This window comes from Onychostruthus taczanowskii, unplaced genomic scaffold (genome assembly GCF_017590055.1).
Source record: "Onychostruthus taczanowskii isolate IOZ18803 unplaced genomic scaffold, ASM1759005v1 scaffold18, whole genome shotgun sequence".
In the NCBI taxonomy this organism is placed as follows: domain Eukaryota; kingdom Metazoa; phylum Chordata; class Aves; order Passeriformes; family Passeridae; genus Onychostruthus; species Onychostruthus taczanowskii.
Window position 1 is genome coordinate 11,920,661 of NW_024499017.1, and position 23,655 is coordinate 11,944,315.

Genomic DNA, 23,655 nt, shown 5'->3' on the forward strand with positions numbered 1-23,655 from the left:
TTTCCCACACGATGATCCCAAAGATCTTTTACCACACGATGATCCTGGAGGTTTTTCCCACACAATGATCCCAGAGATCTTTTCCCAGAGATCTTTTCCAACCCCATTATTCCAGAAGTTTTTCCCACACGATGACCCCAGAGATCTTTTCCCAGAGGTTTCTCCCATCTCATGATCTCAGAGATCTTTTCCCAGAGATCTTTTCCCACCTCACGATCCCAGAGATCTTTTCCAACCTGATCATCCCAGAGATCTTTTCCCAGAGGTTTTTCCCACACGATTATCCCAGACATCATTTCCCACCCCACCATCCCAGAGCTTTTTCCCCTTCGGGATCCTCCCACACCCCAAATCCACCCCAAATCCACCCCAAATCGCTGTCGCAAAGCCGGCCGCGCTTGGCGGCGCTTCCCGACAGCCGGCGGCGCTCGGCGGCGGGCGGGGAGCGGCGCTGGGCGGGGAGCGGGGCCGCACCGGGCCGGAGCGGGCCGGACCGCGGCCGGGGCTCGGCACCATGAAGCTGACCACGCAGGCTTACTGCAAGATGGTGCTGCACGGCGCCAAGTACCCGCACTGCGCCGTCAACGGGCTCCTGGTGGCCGAGAGGCCGCCGGCCCCGCGGCCGCCGCAGCCCGCGCTGTTCGTGGATTGCATCCCGCTCTTCCACGGCACGCTGGCGCTCGCCCCCATGCTGGAGGTGGCCCTGACCCTGGTGAGGTGTTCCCGCAGGGATGCGGGGGTGCAGGGAGGTGTTGGGGCCGTGCTGGGGGTGCCCGGGGAGGGCGCGGTGTGGAAATGCTCCAAAAACTGGGGGAGTTCTGGTGGGAGAGGTGGGGATGCTCACATGGGGAGGAGAAGGATCCAGGGAGAGCTCAGAGCCCTGCCAGGACCTGGAGGGGCTCCAGGAGAGCTGGAGAGGGACTGGGGACAAGGGATGGAGGGACAGGGCACAGGGAATGGCTTCCCACTGCCAGAGGGTGACTAAGGTGGGATTTTGGGAAGGAATTATTCCCTGGAGGGTGATGAGGCCCTGGCACAGAGCAGCTGTGGCTGCCCCTGGATCCCTGGCAGTGCCCAAGGCCAGGCTGGATGGGCTTTGGAGCAGCCTGGGATGGTGGAAGATGGAGTGGGATGAGCCCCTCCAACCCAAACCATCCCATTATTACATGACTGTGAGCAAAACAAGATCCGTCACTTCTTGATACCATTAAAAATAACAAATTTCTGGTTCCTCCAGACTCGCCTTTAATGTTTCCCTCAGTGTTTTTCATCCCAGTAAAGATTTTATTTGGAAACAAATTCCAGTTCCTCCTAAATGAATTCCAGTTTTCTGCAGCTGAGATGATGCCATGGCAATGTTGACATCTTTGTGGAGCCTAAAGTGATGAAATGCAGCCAGAGGCACAGGACAGGAGCTGATCCTGAGCCCTGACCACTTACTTTTACCATTAAACACCCCAAATGTATCATTTTAAATATATTTACAGCAGTGTGGGAGTAGCACTGAGCACAGTGTGTTTTCATTAAATCAGAATTAAATGTCTTTCCACAGGGTTTGTGGCACTGAATTTTGGTAATTTAGGCCTTCAGTGCAGCTTTTTAGTGCAGCTCTTGCAGCAGGATCAGATTATTAGGAAATAAATCCTGTTTCTTGCAACATCTGCAGCAAGAAAATTTTCCCAGAGCCAAAGCAATGGCAGGACTTTACTTATTTACTCCCAGGTTTTGGTACAAAAAGGTAAAGATTGGAAACTCCTGGTGTTTCCCACAATAATTAGGGCTCTGTCACTGCTGTGACCCTTTAAAAAACAGAATTTTACAAGAGCCCAGGGCCTTTTGCTGCTGTTCTGGGTTTAAACAAAGGCAAAGGTGTCAGTAAATCCTGTCAGAGCAGCTGTGAAAATTGGATTTTCTCACGGAAAAGGTTGGAAGGAGGTGATCCCGCATCTTCTGTACAAGCTGGAGTGTGGATCCAGGATAAATCTGGGAGATCAGGGTGCTTAAACTCCATTTTTGTGGCAAAGCAGCTCCATTCCTGAAGGGTTCCACAGCTGTGGCAGGATTTAATGGGATCTGCTCCTTCCCAAGCTCAATTATTGCTGATTCTTGGTGGAGGTGGCCCTGTGGGAGGGGTTTTGGAACCAACCCCCCAAGTTCCACCTCCTCTTCCCTGCCCTGAGTCATCCCGGAATGGGATGGCAGCAAAAAGGTACAAAATAGAGGAGGGACTTCCAGACTTTGTGGCTTTGCCTCCTAAAACTTTTAGGGAGTACAAGGAATGAAAAAGCCAAACAGCACCTCCAGAGGGTGGTTGGGCACCGAATTCCCCAGGGAATGTTCACATTCCCAAAGTCCCAGAGCTCCAGGAGCGTTTGGGCAGTGCTGCCAGGCGCGGGGAGGGATTTTGGGGTGTTGGATTGGGGGTCCCTCCCAGCTCAGGACATTCCAGGACCCTCTGATTTCCCGAGGCTGGCAGCTCCAGAGGGCAGAGCAGCAGCTCCTGTGTTTAATTTGCACTCTGAAATCCTTCCCCAAGCCAGAGTCATGAAGAAAAAGTGAATTAAGTTGCACTCGAGCCTCTGAATTTCTCTGCTAATTGATGTGGTTTTACAACCACAGCTCCAAAAAGGAGAAACCGAGGAGCACTTCCCTCTCCTGGAACGGCTCCTCCTCCTCCTCCTCATTTTCCTCCTCCTCCTCCTCCTCCTCCTCCCAGGGTTTTCCAGCCCTGGTGGCTGCAGCAAACCAAAGCCACTTTGGATTTTTCCTTGGCAGGACTGGATGTGACTAAAAATATTTCCAATATTAAAAATATTTCTACCATTAGAAATATTTCTAACACTAAAAATATTTCTGATGCTAAAAACATTTCTAACATTGAGAATATTTCTACCATTAAAAATATTTCTAACATTAAAAATATTTCTGATATTCCTAACAGGAGCTAATTGCTGTAGGATACCTGTGGGAACAGTGCTGGGCTTGGAAATTACAGCTGGAAACAGCTTTCATTCCAAAATGGGATTTTTTTTCCCCCCTTTGTTTTATGCAGAAGCAATTTTTAATTACCAGTTAGGAAAGTGAGAACTTAAAATCATTCTCTTCTATCTTTTCAAGACAATTTTTGGTAGGGAACAAAAATGGATTTAGGACTGCGGTTTTTAATTTTTAAATGGATGGAGTTGGGGTTTTTTTTAATAATTATTATTGTTATTAATTTTACTGCCTGGGCTGCTGGCTCTAATGCCAAGCTTTCAAACCACTAACAATTAAAACCAGAGTCCTAAGCCCTCAAAATGGGTTTGGAATTGAAACAGCAGCTCTTGCAGGGCTGCACAGCTTTTTTTTTTTATCACTTAAATCCTTGTCATCCCTTGGATTATTCACATGGCTGCTTTGTTTGGTTGGTTCTGCAGTCTAATACAATAATTATTGCTGAAAATGAGATTGATTTGACTCCCAGGATGCCACAGGTCAGCACCAGATGTATTTTTGGAGGCCTTTTTAATAGAGCTGGGGAAGGTTTTTTGAGGCCGTGCTCTCTAGGGACTGCAAAGGAAAATTCGAGCTGCTTCCTCCCCTTCTGTCTTTGTGTTTTGCTGACTGGATATCCTCAATTCTAATAAAAAACATCGTATATATATATAGATACCATGTATATATATATAGATAGATATTTTCAAAGTCAGACTCAGCAGGAGGAATTCAGCTCCAGTTTAAAGCAGCAAGAGCAGCAGTGTTTCAATTCATTTAATTAAAAAGCAACAACCAACAAAACTACCTAAGTTCAAATCAAAAATTGTCTAAATTATATGCCAAAAGTACATCTGGTAAAGCATTTACATGGAGATGTTAAACAAGGAAGAACTCTCAAATGAAAACAATTTTATCTCAATTGAGAAGCTACTAAGTGGGACAAACTTCTGCCTCACATTCACCTTTCACCTCAAGCTTTTATTTTCTAAAGAAGGCCCCAAATGGTGGCATTTTCCCCTAGAAATGGGACATTAGCAGTAAAACCTTTCTGCAAGGACAGGGCAGCATTCTCTGAAGTGCCTTGGCAGGTGAGCACTGACAGAAAATTGTCCCGGCCATTGGTGGGTGAGACCCAGCCCCTCTCCAGGCTGAGTTTAATTGTCCTGTCACTGGGATTTAGGCCAGGCTTTGACTGAGCCAGCTCCTTGCTCTTTTGCTCCATTTGGTTAATGCTTCCCATCATCCTCCAAATGCTCTGCTGGGTTTCTCCATCCCAGCTCAATCAGCCCAACTGCGAGCACTCCCACACCCAGACAGAAATGTGGATTTATTTCAAGAACCCCGTGGCAGCGATGGAGCAACCGCTTTATTTACAGGGCAGCCATGAGATTTCCTTCATCCTGGCTTGTTTTATTTTTTTTTCTTGATCCTGGTGGGTTTTTCCCCTAGGATTTATTGTTCCCATTGCTTTTCCAGATTGATTCCTGGTGCAAGGAGAACAGCTACGTGATAGCTGGATATTACCAGGCGAACGAACGCGTGAAAGATGCCAGGTGTGTTGGGCCAATATTTCCTTCTGTTTGCTCTTTTATCTCGTACCTTGGACTCTGCCAGCAGCAATCATCCCCATAAATCAGGCGTGTGTGATTCCCTCTGACAACTGTCAGCTGCTTCCACATTGTCTCCGTGGGGCTGCGGGATGTGGCCTTTGGTCAGGTGCAGAAAGCCCTGGCTTTGCAGAATCCCTGCTCTCCTCCCGTGGCTGCTATAAAAGGCCACTCTTTGAACCAGTGCCAGCTTCTTGAATTGCAGTTGTCAGGGAAAAAGCCAAAATCTGCAGAGTGTTTGCTCGTGCAGTATGGATCTTGGAAAGTCTGGCGACTCCCAGGATCTTATGGAAAGTCAGGAGTGACCTGATTCTTTCTAAATTTCCTCATTGTCACTGAGTTTTTTCAGAGCAGTTTTTTATGTGGTGAAGAAGTGGAAGATGATGTCAGTCAGGCAGTGATATCTCTTATTTATCACTTCTCTTCCTCAGGATTAGTCATTTTTTTCCCTGCTGGTGACTCAGATTACTCACTAAACAATAAGGAACCTTCCTGTGGAGCCACAGTTTAATTTTAGATCTGTGTATTCCATGTTTTCCCCTCTTATCTGTTGGACAAATCCAGGACTGGGACTAATTAGAATAAGAGCAACTTGTTTAAAGTGTTATGCCCCATCCCTGGAAGTGTCCAAGGTTGGATGAGGCTTGGAGCAACCTGGGGTAGTGGAAGGTGTCCCACCCATGGCAGGGGATGGGATGAGAGGATCTTTAAGGTCTCTCCCAACCCAAACCATTCCACGATGCTCTGATTCCAGTTATTTGCTAATGTCTATTCAGACTCAATTAGGTTTTTTAAGGATCACTTGTGACTTCTAAGGATAAAAGCATTATTTGTCCTTTCCTTATAAATCTGCTGAACACATTTTTAAGGAGAAGTTACAGTTTTTTCTCTTTGAGGAATATTGATATTGAAAGAATATCACAGGCTTGATGGTTTTTTGAAAGTTCAGTTTGAGTTCTGAAGACAACTGGCACCACACAGAGATTGTCAATGGCACCACATTAAGTGGCACCACATAGAGATTGTCACCTTTGAGATGTGCTAAAGGTTGTCACAGGTTATCTGATTTTGGACAAGTTTTCAGTGCAGACTGGGGAGTAAACTCAATTTCTTTTTTAAATGCCTGCCAGGGCAGAGTCTGTGATCTGGGGGAAGAAGACAGGAGGCCACCAAATGTTGATTCCATGTCATTCCAAAGCCGTTCCTAAACCCAGCTGAGCTCCAGTTCAGGCGCTGCAGAGCCTTCTATCAGCTGTGGCATCAGCTCCTTTATCTTGTTCCTGTTTGCAAGCACTCAGAGTCACTCTCACATCTCTCTGAGCTCATTTCCTGCTGCTTTCAGCTGAAACTTGTGGCTCCCATCACTCAGTTCCTTTTCCTTTCTGCTCCAGCCCAAACCAGGTCGCAGAGAAGGTGGCCTCCCGGATTGCCGAGGGTTTCACGGACACTGCGCTCATCATGGTAAAGAACTTCCTTCCCCTCACCCCCTGTGTGTTCTGAGCCTGCTGCTGGACCAGGGAAATGCTGTTCTCTGCCTGCTTTCGTGAGGAGTTCAGTTTCTCTTCCCCTCCAAAATGCTCTGGGGAGGAGATGAAACGAGCAGTGAAATGCTGTGTAAATTCACAGAGAGACTGTGGTGAGCTCTCTGCCACCTCAGAAGAACTGGGGGCTTTCTCTGCATGTTCAGGCAGCAATTTCTTGTTCCAGCCCACCTCCTGCAACTTAAATTCTTATGTTTAATGTCACAAACTGGGCTTTGCCTCCTCACTGCTGTGACAAAGGACACTGGCAGCTTACATGTGTCAGTTTGAGGGTAAAACAGTGGGTGGGTGTAGAATACCCTGTTTCTACAAACTGATTTGGGGTTTGTTTCCTCTCTTGGGATGCCAAGGAGGAGACTGAGGTGGTGTTTATGTCCCACCCCAGGTTGACAACACCAAGTTCACCATGGAGTGTGTGGAGCCTGCCATCCACGTGTACGAGCTGCACGAGAACAAGTGGAGGTGCAAGGACCCCCACGTGTGAGTGAACCAGGAATTCCACGGGCTTTGGGGAAAAAACAGGCTGTCCTTGGAACTCCATGGGCTTTGGGGAAAACCAGGCTGTCCTTGTGAGGTCTCTGCAGCCTGGCTTCATTTAAAGTTTTTCTGTGGTGATTCCTGTCAGTTTCTCTGGGTCTGGATTGAGGGCACCGGGGACAGGAGTTCACATTTGGACTCAGGTGTTTATTATTTCTTATCAGTGAAACAGTCTCACAACCATGAGTTCAGCAGCCTTTCATTAGAAGGCACAAAATGGCCAACAATCTCTTGTTATAAAGTCTTTTAAGACTAAACTATCCAATTAAGAAAGGACACCTAGATTATTTTCCCTTTTAACCCAATAACTGATCCCAAAGAGCCCACAACGTGGACTTTCCTGTCCAATTACAAAACATCACCCAAACCCACGGAGAAGGAGGAAGAAGGTAAAGAAGAAGAACAATCAGCCTCCACCCTAAAACCTCAATCTTTCTTCATATTTATTTTTATATTCTAAAACCCCAAACTTTAAGTTTTCCACCAACTCCACACCCGTAATCCCAGTACTATCAATTAATTTTGGAATCCTGTTCCACTGCCTCAGGTCCAATGCAGTATTCTCTTGTGGGTCTGTCCCTTTCGGCACAGAAAGTTTAAAATTCTCAGCATCCAGGATTCCAGCAGATTCCAACTGATTCCTGGCTCTTTTCCATCCTAGCGACTTCTGTGAAGACTGGACGGAAGCCCAGCGAATCGCTGCCTCCCTGCTGGACAGCAAGTCCTACGAGACACTGGTGGATTTCGATAATCACCTGGATGACATCCGCAACGACTGGACAAACCCGGAGATCAACAAAGCTGTGCTGCACCTGTGCTAGGAGGGACCCTCCTGACTAATCCACGGGCATTCCCACTCTGTACTGAAGAGAGAAAAATGCTATTTTTGAATGTAAACAGAATTCATATTCAGTACCTTGTGTGGAAAGCTGACTGATTAAAGAGGAGTGGCCTCTGTGTCCGTAAAGCCGCGGAATGTTGGTGGTGACATTCCCTGGAAGAGCTGCCAGCTGTCACTTCCAGCTGTCCTCGTGGACGCCATCCCACTTGTAGTGAATGTTGCTATTCCTTGGAAACCAGAACTGCTTCTGCTTGGCCCTCACTGTTCCTATTCCAAAGTTTTGACTTCAGCTTTTCTAATCTTTAGAGAGGTTACTTTTTAATGATTTCTGGAAATACCTTTCCAAAAACAGTCTTGGAGAGGGATGGGGCAAGGCTAAAATCCCATTTGCAGCAGGGAATAGACCCTGGATGCCCCCAGGCCGTGGAGTTCCCTCCAGGTGAGATTCCACGGGGTGAGGTGGGAGGGAGGAGAGGAAGCTTTGGGCACTTTGGTTTTTATCTCCCTGCTGTGCACGGGTGAGGTGTGATTACCAAAGAGGTTGGCACCGAGTCAAGAACCTTCCCTAGGCTGAGTCAGCCTTGCAGGAGAGGGAAATGTTTTCACTTGTTGACTGAAAACATGTATTTAGCTCCCCAAACCAGCCAGATAACACATTCCAGTGGCTGCTCCACTCCATGTCTGTAGGAAAAGATATCCCCGGAGCAGAATGCAAAGCACCCAGGCTGCAGGAAGAGGACTTTGTACAAACACCCAGTGAAATCCAAGGTATTGTTCCAGAGGCAGATCGTTATCTTAGCCAGATTCCTCTTCTGGGGTTGTCAGAGGGAGCTGCTGAGTCTCCTGAGCCACAGGAAATGTGTTTCTTGTTCTTTGTAACAGCATCTCCTAATCAAGCTTTGATCATAAATATGCAAATTCAGGCTAATCCTGCTCCCCCTGTTAGGCAGTTTGTCTCCTCAGTGTGTAACCTGCTGGAATATTCCCTGTGACTAACCTGGGACACGCTGCTGGAAGGGGAGCAGCTTTTAGTGCTTTGTCTTCCCCTTTTTTAATCTTCTCTTTGCTTTCAAATGGGGATTTTTTGCCACCAGCAGAAGCTCAGGCTGGCTTTGAGCAAAGAGGACAAACCTGCAGATCTTATCTCCCCTGGCCTATTTGCATTGAAGGTTGGACAAAAGCAGCAATTCCATAAATCCAGGCTCTCCTGGAAGAATGAGGAAGCTGCAGGGCTCAGGGAAGGCTGCGTTCCCTTTCCTGCTCATGTGCCCCGAGCAAATGCTGCTTTCCTGGCTGGTTGATCTCCTGGATTCAGGGCAGGAATTCCAGGTAATTCCTTTTAAAATGTCAGGGGGAGGAAATCTTGGGGAAGGCATCTCTTGCTGAGAGCTGGGAAGGCAGCACTGGGAATGTGTGTCCTACTCTTTTTCAGTTTGTTAGCAATTAATGACTTCCAGGATTAACTTTTTTCTCCCTATCCACCAAAATTTGGAGATTTGGCATTTGCTTGCCCAGATGTTTTTTTCACTCCCAACTTTTTACTTCATCCACACGACCTGAAGCATTTGGAAAAAAGAATCCCTGAATGGTTTGGGTGGGAAAAGATCTTAAAATCATCCCATTGCACCCTCTGCCATGGGCAGGGACTCCTTCCACTATCCCAGGTTGCTCCAAACCCCATCCAGCCTGGCCTTGGACACTTCTAGGGGTCCAGAAGCAGCCACAGCTTCTCTGGGCACCTGTGCCAGGGCATCAGCGCCCTCACAGGGAACAATTCCTTCCCAAAATCCCATCTAAATCTCCTCCCTAGCAGTGTCCCTCCATCCCTTGTCCCCAGTCCCTCTCCAGCTCTCCTGGATCCCCTTCAGGTCCTGGCAGGGCTCTGAGCTCTCTCTGGAGCCTTCTCTCCAGGTGAGCACCCCCAGCTCTCCCAGCCTGTGGGATTCTCTTTTCCCCGCTCAACCCGATTTTCCAGAACAGTGACAAACATCCCCACAAGCAGATGGGTGACAGGAGCCACAGAATCCCTGACCAGCTGTTCCTGGGGCACTCACAAGTGAGGTCCCTGCTCCCAGGGAATGCCAGCTCCCACATTCTCCCTGAGCTCATCACTCTGTGTGTCCATACGAGGATTTGGGGAAGTTTTTTCCCCATCCAACAAGCAAAGCAGCCTGCTGCTGACATTTTCCCCCTTCCCATCTGCTCCTGGGATGTTCCCTCCCCGAGGAAAGCGAGCAGAGATGTACCAGCTCCAGCTCTTGGAGCTGACGCGGGAGCAGGTGAGCGGTTCAGAGATCACCTGGCACAGCTGGAGCCAGGAGCAGACAGATGTGCAGAGCCCACCCCAGCCGTGAGGGGCGGCCCCCTGCCCCCAAGAATTCCTCCAGCGAGTGGCAGAGGAGGAGAGGTGACAGATGCAGGAAGCAGTGCCCGGTCTCTCTGCTCCCTGGCTCCCGGCCTAATCGCTGCACTCCGAGCTGGAGATGCCGGTGGAGGAGGGCACTGCCAGGGGGAGCTGGGCCGATGCTAATGGAGGAGGCTGTTAGTGGGGTGGGCTTGCGGCTGAGTGCAGCCTGGAAAATGGCCTCGAGGGGAAATGTGAGCTCTGCTTCTCGTTTGGGAGGAATTCATCTCCTGGAGCCCAGCTGGGGCACCCACACGAGCTGGTCCCTATTGGGCTGCTCCCCTCCCATCCTGCCCAGGCTGTGCTATTCCCAGCTGGGCTCGAACACCTCCACACATCCCAGTCCAGCAGCACAACCCCCTCCTCGCTTTCTGTGCGCCCTGAGCCAGCCCTCCCGCAGCCGGCAGCGCTTTCTGTGTGCCCAAGGAGCCGCTGAGGGCTTTATCGATTTCCCTTTTTTATTTTTTTCACTGTCGCTTTTAGACCACATTTTCACCCAGCCTTCTCCTTCGAAAGTCCACCCCAGCTGCATCCCTTCCTCTTGGTTTCCAGAGGCAGATTCGGAGAGGACGCACACGGGGGGCTGGCAGGGGGGACAGCGCTCCTGCGCGTGGCACTTCCAGCCTGCCGGAGCTGGGATGAGGGAAGCAGGGAACTCTGCTCTTAAGAACACCCGGTAGGTGTGCTGGGGGTCAGGGCTCACTCCAGGAGTGCTTCCAGGCTGCTCTGGCTGCAGCACTCCGGCGGGATGCGGGCAGGATCCGTGCCAGGCATGGCCCGCTCTGCGCACAGCCAGCCCAGCCCGCCAAGGCCGCGCGGAACGCCGCCGCCCTTCCTAGAAATGCACCCTGGAGCTTAAAAGATGGACCTAATTGAAAAACTCTATCGAGGTTGTAGCAGCAGGGGATAAAAGGGAAAGCTGGGCCCAGATTAACCTGGAGCTCAGCGAGCCGGGAAGCGCGGCGGCCGTGGCCAGGTCCCTGAGCCAATTCCCGGCCGTGGCCTCCCGGCTGAATCCATGCCGGGGGAGAGGTGCCTTGTTCTGGATGCAGGAGCTCTGTGCCTCGGGAGCTCTGTGCCTCGGGAGCTCTGTGCCTCAGGTACGTGCTCGCTCCCCGCTTCCCTCCCGACCCCTCTGCAGCAGCTCCTGCCCCATCCCGCTGGATTTTCTCCGGGGGTGCTTCCAGCCCACGCGGTTCCTGCCGCTGTCTCGCTCTGCCGCTCCTGCCAAGAGCCCGTGTTTGGGGAATGCTGGAGCTGCTCCAGTTCCCCCGGAGCCTGCATCTTCAGCTGCCTCCTCGTGACATCCTCCTCCCTCCCTCCCCTCTTCCCTCCCTCCCCACGCCTGGCATCCCCTCCGGGTGCCGCTCGCCAGCCCTGGTGACTCTGGATCTCCGGGAGGGAGTTTCTTCTCCGCTCCCAGCACTGGTTGCCACTTCCAGCTCCAGCAAAGCCCCTTTCTGGGGCAGCTCCAGAGCCAGGCTGGGAGCAGCCCTCTCCCCTGCTCGGGCCAGAAGGGCCGGGGGCAGGAGGGGACAGGTGGCCTCGTTGCTCCCTTAGCACGGAGCCAGGGTGACGTGTCACCTGCGTTAGCAGACCCTGGCACTCTGTGACCCAGAAAGCTGCTTCCTCCCCCTCCCTGCTGAAAGGGGAGCCCAGCTGGTGTTTGCAGGAGCAGCTCCTGAAGGCAGCCAGCAGAGCTGCTCCGGGCTCTCCAGCCAAAGCTTTTCTTGTGGCCAGTGTTTGCACAACGCTTCCCTTGTCCCTGCGGTTCCTCTGGCGCCTGGGAAGCAGCAGCTCTCCCTGCCCTTCCCCCAGAGGGAATCTGGGAGGCTGCCCTCCATCTTCACCCCCCAGCAGGGCTTCAGCCCCAGGCCAGGATGGAGCAGGAGGGTTGGGAGAGGAGGAGGGTTGAGAGCAGGAGAGGAGCAGCCCAGTACCAAAGGGACACAGGCAGGACTGGAAACCAGCCAGTGGCCACCTCAGGGGACAGCCGGGCTCTGGGCAGCTCTGCAAGGACAAAACCCCCCCACCCCCTGAGCCCATCCTCTTCCTCCCTTGGCCAGCTGCCTCTTGGTGGGCTTTGGCCACTTGGCCTGACGTGATGCTCAGCAAGCCACAGCCCAGAGCCTTGTGACAGGAGCCAGGAACTCCTGGAAGGGCTGTGACCCTGCAAAGGGGGTGTTGAGCCCACTGGGCTGCTCCTGTTCCTGGCACTCAGCTCACCCAGCAGCGACCAGGGCCCCACGCCAGAGGGGATCCAGGCCATTCCCAGTCACCTCAAGGTGGACAACCCCCGCTTTTTAAACCTTCACAAAGGTTTTTGCTTTGTTCACCGGCCCTGGGGAGGACAGGAAGGGGTGTTTGACGCTGTGTTTGTGCCTATCAGGTGTCAGCAGAGCAGCTGGAGCTGTGCTGCACCCGCAGAACTAACCACAGGTATTTCAGCAGCCTGGTGTTTATGTTTCCCATCCCTGCTGCAGCAAGACAATCGCTTTTTGTCACTGTTGTAGCAACAACTGCTGCTCCAGGCCAGGCTAATTCCAGCCCTCGTGGGTTTGGGGCTGTTTGTTCTCACCCAGCAGCAGCAAACAGGTAGTTTTGGAGACAGGCAGTAAAACAGCTCAATGTGGAGGTGGGATTTGTGCTGCTCTGACTGGATTTGTGCTGCCAGGGAGTGACCCCTGGCTCCATGGGATGCTGCTGCTCTGAGTTTGGGATGGAGTCTGGAAAGATCAGGTTTGCCAGGCTCTGCTTCAGGACTTGTCTCTAAGTCTTAGACTTTGCAGCTGAACAGGGAAAAAATCCACATAAACCGATTAATTTGTCAGTTTTCTGGGGGAATAAAGAGAGCTGTGGGTTGCAAACGTTTCCGCTCAGAACTGTGCCCGCAGCTGGAGCTGCAGCCTTGCCCCTGTGCCACCCTCCCCACTCCTGGAGCTCTGCATAACTCAGTTATTTGACAAATCAGAGGAGTCAGATCGGGAAGGAAATCAGCTCTTCCCAGGTTTCTGATTTTCATCAGACATGGCAGGACCAAACCAGCAGAAAGTGGAGCAAACCCACCCGTTTGCTCTCCCTGCTGCCCTTCGTGCCCATCCCATCGGGGCTCTGATCCCACCGGAGCCCTCCCAAAGCTCTGGCATCAGCTCTCTGCTGATCCCGGGGTGAAATTCCAAGCTTCCCTTCCCTTCCCTTCCCCCCTGCCTCCCGCAGCCGGGGGTGTTTAATGTGCGGCCGGCGCCCCGCGTTTGAGCCGCTGCTTTTCACAGAGCCTGAAAAGGAGCCTGAAAGGGGCCTCGCCTCTTAATTGCGGAGGAGGGGGAACATGGAAAAGCCTCCTGCTGCTGCTAATGCAGGAGAAAGCGGCTGCTCCGGAGGCACAGCCTCCTCCCGGGCATCCTCCCGGCGGGGTGGGAGCCGAGCCGGAGCGCTCATCCTGGGAACGGTGAGGAAGCCGCTGGTGCCCTTCCCGCTGCCAGGCTGCCTGTGGGGCTGGGAAGGGGAAAAGATCCTTCCTGGAAGCTGGAGAAGGTGGAGCTGCTCCCAGAGGTCGGTGTCTGTTGACATCAGGACCTCAGGGATGCCGGCGGCTGGGTGTGGGCACTCACTGGCCCTTTGGGGCACTTGGTAGCCCTCAGGCTGCTTGTGGGGGTGTTGGATGCCCGGAGGCTTTGCCGGCAGCCCAGGGCGCTCCTTCCTCTCCCTCTCTCTGGGCTCTGGACCGCCTTGTGCAGCGGGGCGAGAGTAAAGCAGCCTTTCCTCATCACCCGCGGGCTTTGCCGGGCACGGACGGGCTCGGAGCGGGGGCTGGATGGGAGGAGCCGCTCACCTCATTAACCAGGTTCCCAACCAACCCCGCCAAACCCAAAGCCGGCCGGCTGCCACCTCCTGCCGCCCTCCTCCTGAGGGATCGCCCGTGCCAGCCTCCGGCACCCGGGAGCGGCCGGCGGCGCGGGGAGGGTGGGATGCGACGGCGGGCATCGCCCCTCCGGGCACCGGGTAAGTGCCACCCCCTCGGCGCCCCGGCTTTGTCCCTTTTGCCCCTTCCCAGTGCAGCCTCTGAGTGTCCCCCCTGGCCGGGCAGCTCCAGTGACGCCTGCCATGAGTGTCTGAGGCTTTTTGGAGCGTGAACTCGTCGGGATGCGAACATTTCTTTGGCCTGGTGCTGGCACACGGGAGGGAAGTTGGAGCCCCAGCAGCAGGATTCGTGCTGGATTGCTGGCAGGGGGAATTCAGCCAAATTCTGGAGCTGGAATCGGGCCCTTATCCATGGGGAGGGGGCTGATGTGTCCTCTGCAAGGGTTTGGCCACAGGGGGAGATTCCAGAGGATGAGATCCCAGAGGATGAGATTCCAGAGGATGAGATTCCAGAGGATCATATCCCAGAGGATGAGATTCCAGAGGATGAGATCCCAGAGGAGACCCCTGTGCCCAGAGCTGGGCATCCCCAGCATGACCCTACTCTGTCCCTGAGTGGTGTGAGCCACCAGCAGGTGCCAAAACCCACAGGATTTGCCTCAGAACAGATTTCTTGATATTTGGGCAGCCTCCAGGAGAGCTGCAAAGTGAGGTCCTGGGGAGGACTCCACTCCCCAGCCCTGGGGGAGGTCACAGCTCAGGCTGCACCTGGGGAACTGATAAAAATACAAAATTAAAAGCAGAGATAGCAAATTTTCACTTCCTCTTGCTGGGTGCTGCCGACCCACCTCAGGGCTTCTTGGAAAGGCAGAGATCAGGCAGGGGGGGCAGAGGCTCTCCTTGGCTCTCTGTGTGGCCCAGAGCTTGGAAGAGCCAAAATGAGTCACTGACCCTCATCCCAATAAGCTTTTCCCAGCAGCTGTGGGAGGAGGGGGAGGATTTCCCAATAAAGGGACTTTTTTGCAGAAAAATTGTCAGCATCTTGAAAAAAAATGGTGTCCCACAGTGGGAATTATCCATCCAAAAGCACTGGGGACATCAGGGATGCCCAAGAGGAGCAGGATGATGTGAATTCCAGCAGTGCATCCCAGCAGCTGCTCTGGCTCAGCCGAGGGAGGCAGCTCTGGGATCATCCCTCTGTTTCCCCTGGGTGGGCTCGGGGTTTTCTCTCCAAGAACCAACCTAAAACCAACCCAGTTCCTCCTGCTCCCAACCTTCTCATCCCGAAATATTTTCAGCCCAGAGCCCAGGGGTGGAGAAGCTGGGATGGGACCAGCACCCAGCACCAGGCTCCTTCTCCACCCTCCCAAAAAGTTCTTCCTGGACCTCACCGGGCCAGATTGAGTCACCCGAGTGCCGTGACATCACTGGTGGTTTTGTGAGCGAGCAGCCGCGTTTCCTGTGGCTCCTGTAGACACAGACACGCAGGGAGAGATGTGAGCTTTCAGCTCCTGCTCCTTCCTCCCCCCAGGATCGCTTCCCTCAGCCCTCTCCTCTCTTCCCCAGCGCCAGCGGCGAGGGCCGGCGGCGGAGCTGGAGAGCTGGATCCCGCTGAGAGGATGAAAACATGGGGCTCAAGTTATCCTGCCTGAAAGGTGAGCTTGGGGCAGGGGTTTGGGGTGCTGCTGCTCCCTGGAGGCTCCTGAGGGATGGTTGTACCCTGGGAGGAGGTTTAGGTGTGGGCGGGTTGGGTGGAGTTTGGGAATGTGGTGGAATTTCTGGAGTCCCACGGGTGACCTGTTGCGCCTGGATCACCCCAAAGAGGATTTTCCCAGCTTTATTTTTCCCAGCTTTATTTTCCCAGTCCTGTGCATGTCCTGCACCCTTTGCTCTGGAGAATCCATGGGTTGAGGGCAGCCCTCCATAAATCAGGTGGGTTTCCTCGGAGGCAGGAGAGGGCTGCTCAGGGACACGTGGGTGGGATGCAGGGCTCAGCCCAGAGCCTGGCTCCCAGCTCCCGGCCTCCAGGCTGGCCCCAAGCATCCCTCACTGCTCCACTCTCCCCAGGGATACTCCAACCAGGAGCTTCTTCCCCAACTTGAATTTTCTTAATGGATTTAGGCTGGGAATGGCGTCAGGGATGTCTGCACAGGGGCAAAGCTTTTAGTGCTGCTGGCCTCGCAGGGCGAGGGCTGGATATGGCATCTCCCATTAGCTCTGCATCCCTCTGACTCCTGCTAATCGTCCTTGGGGTCGTTAGGGATGGGGCTTAATGAGGATCCCTCTGCAGGATGCAGGGCTGCCTCTTCCCTGGCTTTTCCCAAGACCAGATTCAGTGGGATTCTCACTGTGATGGGTACAGAGTTGGATACATCACCCAAAAATGAGCTCTGCCCCCTCTCCACGTCAGGGATGTTGGGAGGGAGTGGTCAGGGGGGTTTGGGGTCTCACAACCCCCCCTGTCCAACAAGGGATAAGTGAAGAGGGGAAGCAAGCAGCCAGGGAATCCCAATCCTGCCCCAAATCCAGGACAAAGCCCCAAAATATTCCCCCATGCTTCCAGACCCCTTTGATGAGCTTGGAGCCTGGAATAAAACAAAAGACCCTCCCCCTTTTCCAGCTCCCTTACATAAGGCAGGGCTTTATCCTTAATTAAAAAGAGATTAAAAATATCAGTGTCTGTCCCCTCCGGGCATTTTCTTGCTTGGGAAGAGCTGAAACCTCCCTGGATGCCGCCTGTGCCGCATGGGGCTTTTCTCCTGATTAAAAAAAAGCAGATTAAAGCTATCTGCTCCCCTCGGAGGGGGGGTGGGCTGGGCAGGTGGTCGAGGGAGGAGGGGATCCACCTCTGAAACCCCCCCAAAATCCAAGGTGGATGCAGGGGAGGAGATGTGAGGATGCTGTGGGTTCTCCGGTGGCTCACAAAGGGTTGACACGGAGGAGGGGCGGGGAGCTGGAGGACGCTGCAGCCCTGTGCCTGATCTCCTTTTATCCCCCTTTCATCCCCCCAAATTTCCCCAGGCTTGAAGATGTGCGTGAGCAGCGGGAACGGCAGCGACGGGACCCCGACCCCGGGACAGAAGCACCTGCACGTGCCCTCCATCATCGTCACGCCTCCCACGCCCACGGGCACCACGCTGTCCCGGCGTGGGGAGGGCCCCTCGCCCTGCAGCCCGTGCTGAGGGGGGACACGGGGGACACCCAGCCCTCCAGGACCTGTCCCTGCTCCCTCGGGATGGGAGCCACAGCTCCCAGGGCGCTGCTGCAGCTGCCAGGGACACGCGGGGCACCCACACGGGTGGGTTTGGACACCAGGGATTGGATTTTGTCCCTTTTCCTGACAGCGCCGGGGAGGGGATCCCCCCACGGTGAATAAAACCCTGGGGCTCTGCACCCCAAACTTGGCTGTGTCGGCACAGGGGGGTGGGTTGTGCACCCCAAAACACGCCGGCATCACCCCGTCCGTGCCCGTGGGGGGCCAAAAGTGGGGTCCCCATCCCTCCAGGAGGGATTGAAGGATCCATTTCAGCAAACAGCAGCGGGGAAATGAACTCGGCGCCGTCACCTGCATCCCGCCGGATCGGCCGCATCCCGGCAGGGAGCCGGGGGCGATGCTTCCCGGGGAGCGGCGGCACCCGGAGCCGGCGGGAGAGGCGGGAGTGTGAAAGCAGATGGAAATTTAATTTTTTAATGACAGCAGCAGATGGCAAAAGACACGCGAGGGGAGGCGCAGCGTGGGGGAGACGCTCCTGGAGCGCCCAGCGCGCGCCGGCGGCACCGGGGCTGCTCCGGGAACGGGGGCTCGGGGACCCTCCTGGTGCCACCCGTGGTGGGGGTGGGTGGGGGGTCCCCAAGGGTTGGCTCCCACCCCAGGCTGGGGGTAACGCTCATCCCAAGGGTCGTGGATGATCTGTGGGTGGTCCCTGGGCTGAGCCCGAGGTGGTTTGGGAGAGGGACTGGGGAGAGGTGGATTTGTCTGGTGGGGAGCGTTCCATGGGGACTCCCAAATCATCCAGAAACCAACTTGGCTGAGCTGGGTGTGGGGAGGGGGATGGATGGGTGATGGATGGATGGATGGATGGATGGATGGGGAACAGAGGAAAAGGACAGGTGCGTGATGGCAGCTGCCTGAGCATGGGTGTTTGCACAGGGGGCCACTGAACAGACAGACAGACGGACACTGCTGCTGCTGCGTGCACAGGAGGGTGGTTGCTGGGGCCTGGGCACCGCCCAGGGACAGCCACACACACTCCGTGTCACCCATCACAGTCCGTGTCACCCATCACGGTCGGTGTCACCCATCACGGTCGGTGTCCCCCCTCACAGTCCGTGTCACCCATCACGGTCCGTGTCCCCCCTCACAGCCCGGGGGTCGCGGGGACCCGCGCGCGTTCCCGCGGGGCGCTGCCGCTCTCGGCCGCCAGGGAGCGGCAGTAGCTGGCACCGCCACTCCCTCGGCGCCCCGGCAACAAGTGCGAGCGCTGATTGGGCGAGAGCCCGTGGGGAGCGTCGCGATTGGTCCCCGTACCCCCATCCGGACCTCCCTCGGCGGGGCAGCGGCCAGAGCGCGCCGCGCGCAGGCCACCCAATCAGAGAGGCGTGCGCTACGGCAACAGTAGGGGACAGCCAATCAGCGTGCGCCGCGCCGCGCCAGGCCCCGCCTTCCCTGAAGACCGCGAAAACGCGCCGGGCGGCCGGAGCGGGAAGCGGTGGGCGGGGCCTGGGGGCTGCGCAGCCAATAGGGAGCGAGGGCGGGCTCGGCCCCGGTGCGGCCCCGGTTCGATCCCGGCCCGGCCCCGGTTCGATCCCGGCCCGATCCCGGTTCGGCTGCCCCGGGTCCATGGAGCCGGCCGAGGTGGAGTTCCTGGCCGAGAAGGAGCTGGTGACGATCGTGCCCAACTTCAGCCTCGACCGGATTCACCTCATCGGGGTCGGCGGGGCCGGGCTGGGCTGAGGGGGCTGGGACCGGCCTGAGGCCTTGGGGACGCGGCCGGGGGTGGCCGAGAAGGAGCCTGGGGCAGGGCAGGGGCTGCGGGGGTGTTGGGGACAGGGATTGGGTCTGGGGAATTGGGTTTAAAGGATTGGGATTGAGGTGTGGGAGTTGGGGGGGTTGGGATGGGTCTGGGGTGTTTGGGAGCAGCTGAGGGGGCTGGGACCGGCCTGAGGCCTTGGGGACGCGGCCGGGGGTGGCCGAGAAGGAGCCTGGGGCAGGGCAGGGGCTGCGGGGGTGTTGGGGACAGGGATTGGGTCTGGGGAATTGGGTTTAAAGGATTGGGATTGAGGTGTGGGAGTTGGGGGAATGAGGGAGAGGAGCTGGGGGGGTTGGGATGGGTCTGGGGAGGAGATGGGGGATGGATTTGGGATGAGGGATGGCAAGGCAGAGCGTTGGGAGAAGAGGCAGGGCAGCCCCCAGGAGGTTCGGGAGCCTCTGGAAACCCTCAGGGTGAGCCCAGAGGCTGCTGCACGTCCAGGGAATTTGTAACTCCCGGGGAGCCTCTGGGAGCTGCATGTCCAGGGAGATGGAGTTTGTAACTCCTGTGAAACACCTTGGAATAAAAGGAAAAAATTGGTTAGTCCTTCTCGAGGGAGATGAGGCAAAGTCTGAGAGCAGGAATTCTGGGAAGCAGGAGGAGGAAATGCAGGATCAAATGTTTGACTCAGGCTTTTCCAAATCCTCTGGAAACTCTCACCACATTAGCAGACAAGTTGTGTGCAGTCCAAGCCCTGGCTGTTGCCCGCCTCTCATCCTTAATTTGTTTTCCAGGGAGATCTGGGTCCCTTCAATCCTGGTTTGCCAGTGGAAGTGCCTGTGTGGTTGGCCATTAATCTGAAGCAGAGGCAGAAGTGTCGGCTCATTCCCCCAGAATGGATGGATGTTGGTGAGGATGGAGGCTCTGGCTTCAGCTCTGGCCTTCAGTGGGTGCAGAGGAAACATGAAATTAAAAATAATCCGCTTTCCACCATTAGTGGGGAGCTTAATTCAAAGACACAAAGCAGCTGAGACAGAAGAATCTCATGTCCCACCACTGGAATTCTTTATTTACTCTGAGGGTGGTGAGGCTTGCTCAGAAGAAGCTTTAGGGACTTTGGTTCACAGAATCCCAGAATTTTTTAGGTTGGAAAAGACCTCCAGCCTCATCAAATCCAACTTGTGCCCACCTTGTCACCAGCCCAGAGCACTGAGTGCCACCTCCAGGGATGGAGGCTCTGGCTTCAGCTCTGGCCTTCAGTGGGTGCAGAGGAAACATGAAATTAAAAATAATCCGCTTTCCACCATTAGTGGGGAGCTTAATTCAAAGACACAAAGCAGCTGAAACAGAAGGATCTCATGTCCCACCACTGGAATTCTTTATTTACTCTGAGGGTGGTGAGGCTTGCTCAGAAGAAGCTTTAGGGACTTTGTTTTACAGAGTCCCAGAATTTTTGAGGTTGGAAAAGACCTCCAGCCTCATCAAATCCAACTTGTGCCCACCTTGTCACCAGCCCAGAGCACTGAGTGCCACCTCCAGGGCTGGGGACTCCAGACCTCCCTGGGCAGCCCCTTCCAGAGTTTAACAACCCTTTCAGTCCAGGAATTCCTTCTGATGTCCAACCTGAACCTCCCCTGGCAAAACCTGAGGCTGTTTCCTCTCATCCTGTCACTGATTCTTGGGAAAATCTCTGTGAGGAGGGAGACCTTGGAGGCATCCATGTCCCTTGTGTGCCTCCTCACAGGAGCCTTTTCCTGCCCTCCCACCCCTGGAGGCTTGGACACTGAGCTGATCCTACACAATTTGGGTTTTCCCTGGGGAGAGAGGCGGGGGGGGGAAACACACAAAACCTGAGCGTCCCTGGTTGTATTTTAGGGAAACTGGAGGAAATCCGGGATCAGGAGCGGAAAGAGGACACCTTCACTCCAATGCCCAGCCCCTACTACATGGAGCTCACCAAGCTGCTGCTGAACTAGTGAGTAGGAGCTGAGCTGGGCCATTTTCCACCCCACTTGGTGTGAGCACGGACGATTTTTCAAGCTTTGCTTGGCAGCAGCCCCGCAGGGCGGTGGGGAAAGGGAGAGTTGAGGGAGCTTTATCCCTCAGCCTGCCAAGATTTCGCAGCAGCACTTCCCTCGTGGTAACTCTGCCTCTCAGGAGCTTGGGGATGGCTCGTTCTGTGGCCTCATAATTGGGGCTGTGCTGCTTTATTGAGCAGCAGCTCGGCGTGGAGGCCCGGAGGAGCCGCAACACGTTCCACGGCTGCAATCTGTTCAGCAGCCTCCAGCCTCCAGGCTTCTTCCTTGGCTCTCCTTCAGGAGGAAAGCTCCTCTTCCCTCAGCCTGGGAAGCAGGAGGCCGGGGATATTCCGAGCCTGAGCTCCTGCCTGCTGAGGCATTTCACTTGTAAAATCTGCTGGCTGGTATTTGTCTCAGCGAGGGCTCTGCTGACTTTTTAAGCCCTCGATTAAGCAGGGTGGGCATTCCAGCTCTGGTTTTTCCCTCTGGAGAGGAGGCTCCTGGCGTGCTGCTCCTTCCCAGCACGCTCCAGCAGCCCTGACAGCTCTGTCCCTGCGCATCCATCGCCTCTCCCAGCTCCTTATGGCAGCGCTGAGTGGCTTTAATGGGGTGATGTGGCACATCCCAGCCCTGACAGCTCTGTCCCTGCGCATCCATTGCCTCTCCCAGCTCCTTATGGCAGCGCTGAGTGGCTTGAATGGGGTGATGTGGCACATCCCATGTGGCCCTTCCAGCTTAATTCTCCCTGATGGAGCCCCGGGAGCCCCGAGCTGGGGATTTCATCGTGCCTGAGCCCTTGGATTCCCCAGCTGGCTGTGACTTTGGCCAGGTTTGGGGCCCTCTGTGCGCCTCATACCAGCTGGGCAATTAAAGAGCAGAAGGATTCTAGTGACAGCCAGCTGCTGCATTGGAGCTGAGCATTCCTGGAGGAAGAACCCATCCCAGAAATGCCAGCAGGACAAGGAGCAGAGAGGATTTTCGCGTGGCGTCGCGGGCTTTTAGCAAACCGTCCTGCGAGCGCCAGGGTGGGTGTCACCCCTCGGTGACACCACCACACAGCCCTGAGAGCCTGCCCTGACCCTGCCCTCCCTCTCCCTGTCCCAGTGCCTCTGACAACATCCCGAGGGCGGACGAGATCCGGACGCTGGTGAAGGACACGTGGGACACGCGCATGGCCAAGCTGCGCCTGTCTGCCGACAGCTTCGTGCGGCAGCAGGAGGCTCACGCCAAGGTGGGCCAGCCCCCCATCCCGGGAGGGATCCGGGGGGACAGGGGTGAGCTGCTGGGAAAAGCGTGGCTCGTGGGTGTGTTACTGAGGAGCTGGAGTTGGGTGTTGAGCCTTGTGCCTTGTGGGAAGCGGAGGAGTCATGGAATGGTTTGGGTTGGCTCTTGGAGATCTTGTTCTATCCCTTTTCATACTTTCCACTAGACCAGGCAGCTGTAAGCCCCATCCAGCTTGTGCTTGAACACTTCCAGGCATGGGGAGTGCTCTTGAAATGGTGCTCGGGTGCTTCTCTTGCCCAGGGCTGGCAGCTGGGTCAGTCCCTTGTGGTGTCACCAAGGGGAACTGTGGGCTGTGAGCTGCTTCCCGAGTACCTTTTCTTCCCAGATCCTGTTCTTTCCCCTTTTAGCTGGATAACTTAACCCTGATGGAGATCAACACCACTGGGACTTTCCTCACCCAGGCCTTGGACCACATGTACAAGCTCCGGACTAACCTCCAGCCTGGCGAGAGCTCCCACTCCCAGGAGTTCTGACGGGGAGCTGGGAAGGAGCTGGGAAGGAGCTGCTCCTGTGGGCAGCCCCACCTCCCTCAGGGACCTGCCCGCCCTTACAGCTCCCCTCAGGCCCGGCTGGGGGTTGCTCTAGAGCTGCTGGAGCATCCCCAGAGCCTCAGGGCAGGGTTTTTTGCCCTCCCTCCCCCATAACCTCCAGCCTGGCGAGAGCTCCCACTCCCAGGAGTTCTGACGGGGAGCTGGGAAGGAGCTGGGAAGGAGCTGCTCCTGTGGGCAGCCCCACCTCCCTCAGGGACCTGCCCGCCCTTACAGCTCCCCTCAGGCCCGGCTGGGGGTTGCTCTAGAGCTGCTAGAGCATCCCCAGAGCGTCAGGGCAGGGGTTTTTTTGGCCCTCCCTTCCCCCTGGGTTTTTTTTTACTCTCCCTCCTGGGGTTGTCCCCACCCTTCCTTGGGGCACTTTTGCCCCTAACCTCCCCACCTTTTTGTCATCCCCCAAAACCAACACCAGATCCCCCCAAAACGCGACTTTATTCAGAGCCCGGCCCTGTCCATGTCTCCTTCCCTATTTACAGCTCTGGGATGTGGCACTGAGGGTGACACAGGGTGAGCTTGGGGACATCAGCGCTGTGTCACTCTGTCCTGTCCGTGTGTCTTCCCCCATGGAGTCACCATGTCCTGTCATGTCCCAGTCCAGGTGCCCCCCAGCTTGGTGTCACCACATCCCCTCACCTGTGGCACGACTCATGTGACCCCAGCTGTGTCACCACATCCTGCCCATTAAACACTCCATGTGTCCCCTGGCATGGTGGCACCTTGTCCCCTGTTTGTGGCACAGTCCCTGCGTCCCCCAAGAGGGTGGCCCACTGTCCTTGTGTCCCCACGTTGTGGTGCCACTGTCCCCATGTCCCCTCGGGGCACAAAGAGAGGGCAGTGCCATTGTCCCCATGTCCCCTCAGGGCACAAAGAGAGGGAGATGCCTGTCCCCGTGTCCCCTCAGGGCACGAAGAGAGGGAGATGCCTGTCCCCATGTCCCCTCAGGGCACAAAGAGCGGGCAGTGCCACTGTCCCCATGTCCCCTCGGGGCACAAAGAGAGGGCAGTGCCATTGTCCCCATGTCCCCTCAGGGCACAAAGAGCGGGCAGTGCCACTGTCCCCATGTCCCCT

At 55.3% G+C, this 23,655-nt stretch overlaps 2 protein-coding genes and 1 long non-coding RNA gene across 4 annotated transcripts; all 3 read left to right on the top strand.

Moving 5' to 3' along the window:
* Positions 1-426: 426 nt before the first annotated feature.
* Positions 427-7,851, top strand: EMC8 (ER membrane protein complex subunit 8). The gene is made up of 5 exons (XM_041400643.1): positions 427-712; positions 4,453-4,529; positions 5,975-6,044; positions 6,510-6,604; positions 7,323-7,851. The coding sequence occupies exons 1-5, from the start codon at positions 515-517 to the stop codon at positions 7,480-7,482; spliced, it is 600 nt and encodes a 199-aa protein (XP_041256577.1). The 5' UTR covers positions 427-514; the 3' UTR covers positions 7,483-7,851.
* Positions 7,852-8,500: 649 nt separating this feature from the next.
* On the top strand, positions 8,501-17,150 carry LOC121333898. 2 transcript variants are annotated; one of them, XR_005952381.1, is made up of 3 exons: positions 8,501-8,831; positions 15,334-15,422; positions 16,789-17,150. It is a non-coding gene; the product is annotated as an uncharacterized LOC121333898 (long non-coding RNA). The 2 variants fall into 2 exon arrangements; XR_005952382.1 differs by lacking the exon at positions 8,501-8,831 and adding an exon at positions 10,594-11,006.
* A 1,382-nt stretch (positions 17,151-18,532) lies between these two features.
* Positions 18,533-22,674, top strand: GINS2 (GINS complex subunit 2). Its single transcript, XM_041400729.1, has 5 exons — positions 18,533-18,697; positions 19,532-19,646; positions 20,613-20,712; positions 21,860-21,986; positions 22,387-22,674. The coding sequence occupies exons 1-5, from the start codon at positions 18,608-18,610 to the stop codon at positions 22,510-22,512; spliced, it is 558 nt and encodes a 185-aa protein (XP_041256663.1). The 5' UTR covers positions 18,533-18,607; the 3' UTR covers positions 22,513-22,674.
* The last annotated feature ends 981 nt before the right edge of the window (positions 22,675-23,655 follow it).

Excerpts from the sequence above, each read along its gene's own strand:
- EMC8 (XM_041400643.1), top strand. The coding sequence starts at position 515 with ATGAAGCTGACCACGCAGGCTTACTGCAAGATGGTGCTGCACGGCGCC. Across the intron at positions 4,530-5,974 it reads GAACGCGTGAAAGATGCCAG|CCCAAACCAGGTCGCAGAGA; the intron begins GTGTGTTGGGCC and ends TTTCTGCTCCAG. Across the intron at positions 6,045-6,509 it reads CGGACACTGCGCTCATCATG|GTTGACAACACCAAGTTCAC; the intron begins GTAAAGAACTTC and ends GTCCCACCCCAG.
- GINS2 (XM_041400729.1), top strand. The coding sequence starts at position 18,608 with ATGGAGCCGGCCGAGGTGGAGTTCCTGGCCGAGAAGGAGCTGGTGACG. Across the intron at positions 19,647-20,612 it reads CCCAGAATGGATGGATGTTG|GGAAACTGGAGGAAATCCGG; the intron begins GTGAGGATGGAG and ends GTTGTATTTTAG. Across the intron at positions 20,713-21,859 it reads ACCAAGCTGCTGCTGAACTA|TGCCTCTGACAACATCCCGA; the intron begins GTGAGTAGGAGC and ends TCCCTGTCCCAG.